Raw genomic sequence first — 12,433 nt, forward strand, 5'->3', positions numbered from 1 at the left:
AAGCACGCTACGGCCGCACGCCCGTGCCGAGGCAAGGCGGATTATTTTGCTTTCCACGCCGAAACCTTCGTGCGCGAAAATTCCAGCCCGGAGCTCGGCGTTCAGCGCTTTGAAGTACGCGCCTGGCGCCGAAGGGCGTCTCGATCTGACAGGGGCGGGGGGGGGGGGGGGGCAGCGCCGGGACCCGCCGGCGAGGCCACCCGTGCTCGGGGAGGGCTGTCCCCCCCGGCTCGGCGGGGAGCGGCACTGAGCCCTCCGCCAACGAGCTGCTCGCAGGTACCGCGTTCCCCATCCCGCAGGAAAATAAACTGTTGCTGCAACGCGTGCTCGCCCGAGAGGGATGAGTCAAGCTGCGAGACTTTCCTCTTTTACAGCTACGAGCATGTGCCGCAGCAAAACCCACCGGGCTGGGAGGGAGGGAGCGGAGGGGGGAAAAACAACCTTTACGAACTGATGTAAAAATAACACTAGGAACGGGGCTCGTCCTCCCCGCGGGAGAGGCCGGCCAGCCGGGGCTCGTTCAGTGCCATCGGGGGTCGGGAGGGGGGGGGGAAGCAGGAGGCGAAGCAGCCCGCCCTCCGGGCCGCTCGGCAGCCGCGAGGGGGGCGCCGGGGCCCGCCAGTCTTTGGAGGGCTCCTTCTCCTGCTGTATGTACTCTCCTTTATTCTCTATTCACGCGAAGGAGTGGGTGGTTCATCCGGCAGCAACAGGAGGAGGCTAGTCAAGGGCAGCTGTCAAAATCTGCCCCCCCCCCCCCGCCCGCCCCCTTCTCCTTCCAGTTTAATGATCAAATGTCTGCCTGGAATAAAGGCGAGGGAGCGGGAGGCACGGAGCTCTCCCCCCGCCGCCGCCGTTTGTGTGTGCTTGAGCGAGCGGGTACGGACAGACACCCCCCCCCCGCCTGCCCGTCCCTCCCCTCCCGTCTGACAGAGCCACAGCAGCCCGGGAGGGGAGGGGAGAGGAGGAGGAGGCAGGCGCGAGTGCCAGTGCAGCGCTCGGTTACTCTCCCGTACTCGCTGCGGGGAGGTGGGGGAGGGCGGGCGCTGTGCACCTTTTCCTCCCGTGCCTTTCCTCACTTTAACAAGCCGGGGCCAATCGCCGGTAGGAGGGAACAAAGGGAAGGGGGGAGGGAAGCCCACCCGGCAGCAGCCGCACCAGAAAACCCCCGGGGAGGCAGAGCCCTGCGGCTCCCGCTGACAGCAGCACGGCTCCGGACTGGGCGCTTGGCTCCGTGGCGGTGGTTCTTCATCTTCGTCGTCCTCCTCCTCCTCGCCGAGTTTAAAGGGGGAGCCGCGTCCGGCGAAGGGGGAGAAACTTGGGTCGGTGTGCGGGGTTGTCCGGCGGCGGCTCGGTCCTCGCGATCAAGATGAAAAGTAAAAAAGGTAGTTGTGATGGGCACGCTCGGCCGCTGGGAGAAAGCGGGGTGCCCTGCACCTCTCCTCTGCCCGCGGGAACAGCGGGGGGGGGGGGGGGAAGGGGAGTGGGGGGGCTGCTGCCAAGCCAGCCGGAGTCTTGTTTTCTTTCTCGGCCGTTTTCTCCCTGGTGCCCCCCGCCACCCCCCGGCGAGCTCCCGTCGAAGATGGCAGTGGATGCTCCGCTCCCAGACAAAACATGCGGGGCTGTTGTTCGGAGGCGGCCGCCTCTCCGCGCCGCTGGCTCTCGGTCAAAAACACGGCCAGCCGCCCGCCTCGTGCCCCCGCCAAGTTTTGTTTTCGTTCCCTCCGCCGAGCCTCTTCCGCCTGTTACCCGCTAAAACGCCTTTTGTCGCTTTTCCGCACCGAGCCCCGCCGTCCCGCTAAGGTGGGTCGAGGGTGCGGGTCGTTTTCCCAGCTTGGGGCGAGGAAAGCGGGGCCGCTCGCAACTCGGAGCGCAGCGGCCCGCGGGCGGCCGGCAACTCTTTGTTCGCGACGGGAGCGGGCACGGCGGCGCGGGGCTGGGGGCGGCCGCGGCCGGACGGCTTCAGACCCCGTCCGAGCCTCGGCCGTGTTATTTTGCTGAAAGTTGCTGGTTTTTTCTTCCCTTTTATCCCTTGGGGGGGGGGCGGGGGGGACGAACGAACCAAACGAGTCCAAAAGTTTCGACACAGTTAGGGTTAAAAGGAGGAACAACCCCCCCCCCCCGCACCCCCGCCCTAAAAATAAGGCTCATCAAGTTTTCCTTGTGATAATTTATAAACAGACAAACTTTACGGTTAGAGGGTTGTTACTCTTTGCGCTCGCAGTGCTTTAAGTGCCTTTAAATGGGAGCTTGGCCACAAAGGCGCGGAACGTGCTTTCAGATTTAACACATCTGCGCTGGCTGGGAAGAAGTTTTTCGCAAAGCAGAGCCCATTCAGTTGCGATGTAGCAGTCGGTAGAGTGGATGAAGGGTGTTTTGCTTTCAAAGACCATTAAATTACCCGAAGTGGAGGGCTAGAGGGGAGCAGTGCGCATGTTCAGTACTCCACAGAGTTGTGCTGTTTTTTCCCCTACTACGCATTCCAGCGGCTCTATAGTAGAGCAGCCTCGGTCATTGTTAATATCCTTGGAGCAGTTAATGCATATGTAGTTCGTGAAATCACTGGGCTGCTGGAAGGGTGATGTACTAATATGGTTTGTAGCCCTCGTCAGAAGTTTTGGACGTGCCGCCCATCTGAGAGGAGCACACACAAAGGGAATTAAGCCACAAAGACGAAGTTTAAGCAGCGGGCGGGCTGGTGTTTTAACAGCGAGGCGTTGCGAGGTCCGCAGGCGCAGGGCGCGCGGCGCGTTGCAGCCTGCCTGCGGACGGCACGGATTGCTACATTACATGTGCTGCATACCAACCTCGGCCGCTGTGCCTAGCCTGTGACAGCACTGACTTTAAAATGTTGCAGTCCTCTTAGGTAGGTTGAGATTCTTAACCTTATTGCAAGCAGTTGTTTGGTGTTTTTTTTCTTTTCTTTTTTTTTTTTTTTTATGGTTTCGCTGAATTAATTTAGCCCAGTTATTTTTAGGACATTCCTATGGTCCCTATTTGCACAGCAGTGGTGAGCTGGTTTCCTGTCTGCTGTTGCTTCCATTGTTCAGACTTCTCTCCCCGAGGGCAGCTGCTAGTTGGTGAAATACCAAACTCCCTGCACTTTCAACTGTTGTTCTTGCCACCCCCGAAATAAATGCGTGTGAAAAACGCTGACGTAGTTTCTAGGTATGCATGTGTAGGGCTTTGTGTGTGAGTGTGTGTGCGAGAGCGGGGGAAGGATCTGCTTTGAGGATTGCGAGTCCTGGGCTGAAACAATGGAAACAATGAAAGGTGACAGGCAGGAGGGAGAACTTTTGAGAGGGGCCATGGGCCCGGGGTTTGCGTGGCAGAAATTAAAAGGTGAGGAGACAAAGACGGGAACTTTTAGAAGATGTTAGGGCTAGGGTGCCTTTGTTTTATTAAAGGTTGGGCTTGTAGTTATTTGTGACCTCCTGGCATTTGAGGATCATTCAAGAAGTTTCAAAGAGTGACTCTTGTTACAGATTTCTCGCTTGCACTCCTAGAAAAATCCCGTTTGAAGAAAAAAAAATTGTATAGCACAGCCAAGTCTGGCAGCTTTAGAAGCGATAGAGCGCAAGCTGTGAAATGCAGAGGAAAACAAATAAGCTGGTTCCTCAATTATGAAACTTATTCAGAGGAAAAAGTTTGGTGGTGTTTTTTTTTTTTTTACTGTGGAAATTCCCTCCTGCATCCTTGTAGTTCATGGTTACTCATGAATAATTTCAAACTAATTTAGTTTTGTTGCTGCCTTTTAAATTCACATTAAATTTCAGTTAGGTTTTTTGTTGTGTGTTGATTTTTTTACTTTTTGTTGTTTTGTTTTTTGGGTGTTTTTTTTTAGCTACCAGACTGGATTAAAGCCCCCAGGACTCTTCTGTGGATAGTTTCATTTACAAATAATAACGTGATAGCGATCACACTGAACGTACTCAGCTTGTTAATTAGCTGATTTAGACTACAATTTCACAAAGACACAGGCATGTGCTCAAGTTTATACATGCGAAGAATTTTATTGAACTTGGTTACAACAGGATCGGGGCCTTAGAAAGGAACAAGTTCTGTTTATCTGTTCTCATTAAAAAAAAAATGCTCACCTTCAGAAATTCAGAGAAGCCTAAGGGCGTGGGATGGGAGGTTTTGCCTGGGGTGATTTTTGTCCATCCCCTCTCTGGAGGGCAGAGATTGTTCCTCGTGGTATACTTGTCCCGTTTTGAATAACAATTGGCTTTTGCCACTTCCTCTGTGAAGCTCTTACTCGACACAATGAGATATTTATTTTTTTTAATCCTGATACTCAGCCTAAATTTTTCACTTGCTTAACTTCGATTTCATTTGTCTCAGCCCGAGTACTTTGTCCTCCCGCTCCAAGTATTTCAGCGAGCCTTCTTAAGTAGCAGTAATTTATTTTGAAATCAACTTTAGTTATCGCTGCACTTCTACTCAAGTTGTTTCAGGCTGTTAACGCTGGGTGTTGAGCTAGACTCGAGATCCTAGGTGTAATCTGCCCTGAGCTGATTACAGGAGGACCTGTAAAGTCTTTGGGCTGTGGTACAGCTCAGCAGTGCATTCAATCATGCATATGACTTCAGCAGGGAAGCCGGGAGGATAAAGTAATTTATAAAGAAGGGATGCTGATCATGTAGTTCTTAGGTCATTAATAGCGTGGACCGCTCATCTAAGTAGCGATGGCAGGAGCAGAGAACTGTTATTTTGTATTGTTGGTCAGACCTCCCTGCAAATGAACTTGTGCTGCTTTAGTTTAGTCCTGTAAAAGCAGTTTTTCTGTTTAGACTGAATGTATTTAGGAGGCGTAAAATAACCTGGTGCTGGCCTGCTTTTAAGACTAAATAAATTAGTAGGTCAGTTGGGCCTACTCGTCGTGTCCACAAGCCTTTATTCTGGGTGTAAATAGCAGTAAGCCAAAGGTCTAGTCATGGAGCCTAGCCAGAAGCCTTTTCAGTTGGGCCCTGTTAAAACAGGAAACCAGCAGCGAATAGCCTGATTACTAACAAGACGGAAAAACAAAGCTGGGTTGTAATCAGCAGGAATGCTTTAATGAAAACAGAGCCTTGACAGCAGCAACGTGGCTCCTGCTCTAGTAAAGAGTATCAGCTGGGGCAGTGCGAGATTTCTAGCGATGACTTCCTGTTGCTGCTGGCTCCGCACCACTGCCGCAGGTTCAGAGGGCTGATCAGCTATTTAAATGAGCTCATCTGAATGAGGAGAAGTCGTACTACGCTGGGTTTCCTGCTTAACCAAAACCTGCTTTGTGCTACTAACTTGCTGTGTCAATTAGTATGACACGCTGAGCGAGTGGGTCAAAGGGCAGGCCCGGCTGTTGACTCATTTCTTGCTAGGTAGGTTACGGTTAGTCAAATGGCAACTTTTACTTTAGCAAAATATTTTGTTTGCAAAATAGAGCAACGTTCTTATGCTGTTGACTTTCAGACAGTGTTTTCTCACTTGGCTTTCGTGTGAGAAAGAGCAACGGTTCCAGAAGAAGTTTTGCTGTCAAGTCAGTTATCTCATGTTCAGAGAGGCACCCGTGGAATCTCTTCACTGTTAACATCTTGGAGAGGTTACTGCACATGGGGTGGTGTGTAACAAGAACTCCTCCAGATACGCCACGTAAATATGGTTCACAAACCATTAGACACCAAACTTTCTCATAGGAGTAGTTATTTTGGGTTCTTTTCCCTCTTTTTTTCCAACCCTCACTGTTTGCCTCTCCCTCTTTTCCAAGGTCCTGTCTTGGTCTTGCTGCCTGTTACGTCTAAAAACAAACAAAAACCCCAACCCACTGGAGTGCTGCAACACTTCTGGTTTCTGACAAACAAGAAAAGCACACTTGAAAACATTGTCTGAATAGTGTAGACTAGTTTTAGCTAGTTTTAAAACTCAATTTAAAAGGGATGAGCTGCTTTGCAGAGTCATCGTGTTGTCTGTGCAGGATCTTTGTTCCAAGAAGTGCTCCGCATGGCTCCAGGAGCCCATTGTGCAAGGCATGTTCTCAGGTTAGGTTACAGGCGTGACAGCACTTTCCGTGAAGCTATGACAAATACAAAGCTGTGTAGCACAGAATCATTTTCAAGCAGACTTGACATACTTTCTATGTTAATTAAGAACCTGTTTGCATAATTTGGAGTTTATCTTGTGTTGGCTACTTAAATATTGTCCTATTGTTCCTGTTCCATGCCTGGATAATTTATGTAGCTAATCATCACAGGAAAAATTTGGTGTGTCAGTTTGGTGTTTTGTCAGTTACATAAATCAGCGATTGGGAGAATGAAAACAATACAAAGTAAGTAACTAAAGTAACTATGCCAGACAAATTACAGATTGGTCATACTGCTGGGAATGCTTGCGTATCAAAAATATGCATTGGAATTTAGTTAACTTAAACTAGATTTAAGGATGTTGGAGCTATTCATAAATAGGGGAAGGAAAGAATAACTTAAATGTCAGCTTTGGCTAAAGTTTGGAAGTGTGGGGAAAGGTCCGCCTGCTCTCTGAGTGTCACACATACACACTCCCCCACCCCAAGTATTAAGGGAAACTTGCACACAGACACTTTTTTCTTTCTTTTTTTCTGTGTTCTGGATTTTGTTTGTTTGGGTTTTTTAGATGACGTTTATTCCATCTGTTTCTTCTGGATAGAACTATCGCTTTATATGTATTTACACTTTCAGGGCACACTTCTTGTATTTTAGAGCAGACTTTGTTTCCTTAAACAGAAGGAATTTCCTTTTTTAATTATAGGTGTTTGTCCACATAAAAATTTTACTTTTTCTCTCCCCCAAAAAAGATTAAGGGCTTGTTTTTCTTCTGTAGTTTCTAGAAAATGCTTCTGAAAGCCACTGCAATTTCACTTGAAATCAGTATTCAATTGTACTAGTTGAAAACGTGTGGTATCTTATTTAGATTTTTATATACTTCCTGAGATTTTAAAAATTTTTGGTGAATTTAATCTGGTGAGTATTTAAAGCATGGTTTTCTTTGTAATTTACAGTACTGTTTGTTTCCTCAGTGACTTACATATCCTAACAGAGGAGAAGAATTGTGTAGTCTTCCTAACTATTGAATACTTGGTTGTTTTATGTGTGTACCATAGCTTCATTTTACTAGTAGTGTGATGTATGTATGAAGGAATAATCAAATTTTGAAATCTGTTCCTTCCTTTGTGTTGAAGGAAAAAGGTACGCAGTTAACTTGTAAATCTAGAGCCTTCGTAGTAAGTGTAGCACAGAACACCATTTCCACAGATCAAAATGAGATGAAAACTATGAAGTTGAAAAAATAATCAGGATGCAAAGTGAGTGGTACATTTAAACAAACAAACCTGCCCAAATGTTAAAAGATTGTTGTTCTTTAGTACAGAAAGGCAATTAAATAAGTCCATCTCCTGATAAACTGGTCAACTCTTAGGTACCTGGTTCTTTCCTTTTCTTGCATGTTTTTTTTCCTTCCTAAGTGAAAATCCACTCGGGGATGGGGGCAAACACAGTTTTTTTCCCTTTCTCCTTTTCTTGTTCTATTTGTTTTATTAATAGATCTGCAATGAACTATTAATTTATAAAATGTACAAGATACCTCTCCCAGGAGGAAAACATCAGCCTGTTAAGAAGTAATTAAATGACCCATTACCTGATTTGGGGTGTCTTTAAGTTCTTGCTTATTGACCTTTTGCCCAGCCACTGGATAGTTATCCTTGAAGAGAAGTGTTGGATGCATACCATAGCAAGCAAATTTGGACAACATTGGCATTAGATAGAAGCAATCTGATAACGTGCAGCAGATAAAGGTTGCCAGGGGAACAAGAAAATGAGGGTTTGCAGAGAAGAATTCCCCTAGGAACAGATCGCTGGTGCTACTTTTTGTTCAGCTGACAGAAAAGCTACAGCCTGACAAGTTAACGCTACAGGACAGATCTCCTGTATAGGAGGCTATACCATGATTCATAGTGAAGACAGTTAATGTAATAAAAAGTGTCTGAACTGTAGAATGCTGGAGCCAAGTAGTTTACGGATTTAGGAGGCTGATTGTTCCTGTCTTATAATTGTAGGTGTAGTTGCAATATCAGGCAGTGAAACGGAGGATGATGACACCATGGATGTCCCACTGGACCTTTCTTCATCTGCTGGCTCAGGCAAACGGAGGAGACGTGGCAACCTGCCTAAGGAATCTGTGCAGATTCTTCGGGACTGGCTATATGAGCACCGATACAATGCTTACCCTTCAGAGCAAGAAAAAGCGCTGTTATCCCGACAAACACACCTTTCCACACTACAGGTATTAAAAACCACTAGTTCTCACTTCAAAAGGAGCTGATTCCTGTTTTCTTCTTAACTTACCTGTGGTTTGGTCACCGGTACAAATGTTTACACTCCATGTGAGATTTTATTGTTACTTTCCTTCTGATGGCGCTTTTAAGGAGAAATACAAATGCATTGTGTGTTGTGATGGTCTTTGTTAATTGGGAATAAAATTACTTATCTGGGAGAACAGGCAGTAATGAATTTGAGCATGCATGCTAATTTTTGTGGAATCAGGCTCCAAAAGACATGAACTGTTCTGTAAAAGGTAATTTATTGGGATAAGAAGGTGTTTTATTTGTTAACAGTGGTTTTATGGTGATAGATAAGAGTTATAGGTTAAACTGCGTTCACTTCTAAAATGGCAACCTGAGGCTCATTCCTGTAGAATAGGCATGTATATAATTATGTGTTTGATGACTTCCATTAAGATCTGTGGAACAACCTATATGGGATAGAGCTACTCAAGTGCGTCAGTATAGTTGGTGTGGTTAGTCTGGATTCTTATCCCAGGATACACCACTGATAGCTGCAGGTCCCTTGGACACGTAATTCTGGTCTTCTGTGATCATCTTTGGTGGAATAGCTGTTGACAGCTGCTGCTTTCCACCTAGTGGGAAGGTGGCTGCATGAGAACTTGGGTAAACCCTGGTTGGTTTTTTGTTTTTTTTTTTTGAGAGGTGCTAAATATAGCACTCCTGTTGACTTCTGGGCTTTATTTTTCCAGGTAATTCATTAGTAATAATTTTGTAATCGGCTATAAAGTAAAATTTGCTTAATGGAACATCATAAAGAAAACCTTCTTTATGTAGTAAACAGAAAAAAGACGTTAAACTGTAAACTATCCTGTATCACCCAGGAAACTGGTTTGATATTTAAACAAGGACAAACTTAAATGAGGTAATTCATGTTATGTCTGTCGACACAGTCAGTTGAACAAGGAAAATCAGTAACTAGTTGTGGGAGGAGTGGCTCTCTTCAGAGAGAAAAGTTTTTCCTGTTGTTAATTAACCTAAGGGTAGGGAACAATAGCCAATAGGTTAATGTGTGTGCACAGAGTTAAAAGCTAAACCCCTCCATTTGGGCTAGCAGTCTTCAGATGTCCCCAGGCTTTCTGTAACAGGAGTGGGGAGCTGGCGGTAGAGCTTGGGATAAAGGAAGGGCCTTCGCCAGGCATGTCAGAACTTGTCAGTAGGTCTTTCTTTTGTTCTGCAGTTAAGGAAACTGCTTGGAGGGATTCATTAATCTAACACAATGACTCTTAACGGCACATAGTTGGAAATGAATGAAGGTAGAAATTAAGATGTCATTATATTCCCAGGTCTGCAACTGGTTTATCAATGCACGCCGCAGGCTTTTACCTGACATGCTGAGGAAGGATGGCAAAGACCCAAATCAGTTCACTATCTCCCGGCGAGGGACCAAGCTTCCCGAGGGTGGCCTGGTGGAGTCTTCCATCAGCACAAAGAACTACATTCCCCTGCTGGAGGAGTCTGCCTTCCTTCCTGCTGCCACACCGCTCAGCAAGACTGTGTCCTCTTCCAAGCTGGCTTCCCCAGGATCAGTTCTGGCTCGGCCATCAGTGATTTGCCACACGACTGTGACTGCATTGAAAGACGCCCCTTTCCACTTTTGCCAGCCAGCTGATGCAGGCCAGACCATGGACCTGCAGCAGCCCCCAGTGAACGGCTTCACAGACAACTCCCTCTCCTACCACGAGGACGCATCTAAACTGGGATCTGGTACAAATGCACAAAGTGGGCTGTTTAACACTCCTCCTCCAACCCCACCAGACCTTAACCAGGATTTTAGTGGATTTCAGCTACTGGTGGATGTTGCACTCAAAAGGGCGGCAGAGATGGAGTTGCAGGCAAAACTTATGGCCTAAATCCCCTTCCTTCTCCTTCCCCGTTTTGTTTTTCCAGGCAGGGATCTTAACAGCTGTGTGGTTGTTGCCACCCACACAATATCAAAAGACTTACTGCATTATTATTATTTTTTTTATTAATCTTATTTGCACAAGGGATTGCTGAAATGAAGCTTCCTGTCACTGAGATGGTCTTCAGTGGAATATGGTCATTCCAAGAATTATAAACTTAAAAGCTACTGTAGAAAGAAAGGATTGTGTGTTGGGGTTTTTTTTAATGTTTTCTTTGTAGGTTTTTCATAATGTGAGATGGTTCCCAAGATCATGTGATTTGTTTTTGTTTCTTTCAGACTGTGCAATATCTAGTAATGATATAGAGTCTTCTTATCATTCCCATGTGGAACAGAATATACCGACATGCTGTTTAAAATAAATTTTCAATTTTTTTAACAATATGAACTTTGGATGATTATGCTTTTTTCCCATAATGTAATAAAATATTTTCTTTAAAAATGCATGTATACAGAGTATTTTGTTGAATACGAGCTTTGCAGAAAACACAACCTTACTCTTGAAATAAATGGAAGTGAGAACTATTTTTTAGCTCGTACTGACTTTACTTTGGTTTAGAGAGCTATGCTAGCAGTTGTTGTTAACTAGATGTTTAAAAGGAATGCTGAAAATTGGGCCAGAAGTACCTGACTGTTCTCCTGTGTTGAAATTTTTTTAAGGGATCAGAGGAAGCTATGTAGGCAACTCTTACTAAATTTCAGGGGGATATCTCAGTCCCCTTTAAGACTTCCAGATTTTGGCTCCTAGAAATACTTTAGGGCTGGGAGATGTGACAGCCCATGGGGAAGTTCTCCTGAAGATGAAATGAGGCCAGAAAAGGGGTTGAGGTGAACGTTCTTTCCAGGTCTTTGTGATACAGCTCCTAGACATTGCTAGCGACATTTGAAGGAGGGACAAGGGCTCCCAGTCTTGCTCTTCCTGGACTAGCAGTGGCAAGGTTTTGACTCGGTAATTCTAGTAAGATGAAATAAAGAGGCTGTATACGGTTGAAATCTGAGTTCTGGGAGCTAGGTCACGGTGAGATACTTAAACAGGTGGCTAAGATTTAGAAGAGATCCCTGTTGCATTGGGGTGTATTTTGGCCAACAGAAGCCAAGTTACCTTTCAGCAAAGAACTTTGCTATCAAAATGACTTATTACTGAAAAATGTTAAGACTTACAGCTCACATTTCAACTTGCTTGAATGTCAGTCACCCACCCCTTATCCTTCCAACAACAGTGAAATGAGAGACCTCTAACGGGGAAAAAAAATCAGTTTGGCTAATCCTTAAAAACAAGCCAGTTGTCTGGGAGGCTGGGGGAGGGCTTTGTGGAGCAGCAGAGCTGATGAATTTAAAGATACGGTTATGAGTAGAAGATTGCAATATTCAGACTGCAATGTGTATGCGTTTTGTTTTGCTGCGGGCTTTGTCTTTTATTCATTTGTTCTCTGAAGTACTCTGGAAATCTACTGAGCTTCTGCCTTTCTTGAAACTTAAAGTTTAAAATCAATGATTCTATATAAAAAAAGCAAATAGTAAACACTGGCTTACTCATGTCTGCATCAACTTCAGTAACAGTCATCCTAATATACTGTATTAATACAGATTTTTTTAATACTTTCCATCAAAATAAAGCTAGAAAAAATAATTTTGAACATAGTCAGACATGGCTGTACACTTTCTCTTAAGGAATAACATGTTGAGTCCAGAAAGAGCCTTGTGTCTTGTCTGTTTGGACATACTGTACTTTATATTTCTAGGTTATTTTTCCTGGGATACCTATGTATGGGGTTTTTTAGTTGTTTGTTTGAGTTTTTTAATGGCTAATTATAAAATAAAATGGAAGTACACTTTGTGTAACTGTGGAGTCAATGTTGAGGGAAGAGTTGGTCAATAGGCGTCTTTTTGTGGCATTAATGGTGGTTGTCAAAGGGTGCCAGACACCCAAAGAAGAGTGTCTAGTAAAGGTTTGGAAGATGCTTTCTTGTCCGCGTGCAGGAAGGAGCTTTATTGCAACACTCCTTACACCCATGCCTCAAGCACTGACAAATGAAAAAAGGAAAGAACAACCTCATGCAAATATGTTTGCATGGTTTGATTTGAACTTTTTTTTTCCTTTTCCCTATTATTTTTCTTCTTTAAAGCAGGTTGTTGGTGTGCTGTGGGGTAGAGAAAAAGTGGAGGACTGATCATTAAAGGGC

At 45.3% G+C, this 12,433-nt stretch overlaps 1 protein-coding gene across 2 annotated transcripts; it reads left to right on the forward strand.

Moving 5' to 3' along the window:
- Window positions 1-953: 953 nt before the first annotated feature.
- TGIF1 (TGFB induced factor homeobox 1) lies at window positions 954-12,087 on the forward strand. Of its 2 annotated transcripts, none has more exons than XM_005438417.4 (3): window positions 954-1,382; window positions 8,063-8,289; window positions 9,634-12,087. In XM_005438417.4, exons 1-3 carry the CDS (start codon window positions 1,367-1,369, stop codon window positions 10,198-10,200), a joined length of 810 nt encoding a protein of 269 aa, XP_005438474.1. In that variant the 5' UTR covers window positions 954-1,366; the 3' UTR covers window positions 10,201-12,087. The 2 variants fall into 2 exon arrangements, with proteins under 2 accessions (XP_005438474.1, XP_027659993.1); XM_027804192.2 differs by lacking the exon at window positions 954-1,382 and adding an exon at window positions 2,076-3,339.
- Window positions 12,088-12,433: the final 346 nt, after the last annotated feature.

The sequence above is a fragment of the Falco cherrug genome, chromosome 3 (genome assembly GCF_023634085.1).
Source record: "Falco cherrug isolate bFalChe1 chromosome 3, bFalChe1.pri, whole genome shotgun sequence".
NCBI lineage: Eukaryota > Metazoa > Chordata > Aves > Falconiformes > Falconidae > Falco > Falco cherrug.

Bases quoted from the DNA above. Each gene is read 5' to 3' on its own strand.
- TGIF1 (XM_027804192.2), top strand. From the start codon at position 3,255: ATGGAAACAATGAAAGGTGACAGGCAGGAGGGAGAACTTTTGAGAGGG. The intron at 3,340-8,062 runs GTGAGGAGACAA...TTATAATTGTAG, and splicing joins TGCGTGGCAGAAATTAAAAG to GTGTAGTTGCAATATCAGGC. The intron at 8,290-9,633 runs GTATTAAAAACC...TTATATTCCCAG, and splicing joins CACACCTTTCCACACTACAG to GTCTGCAACTGGTTTATCAA.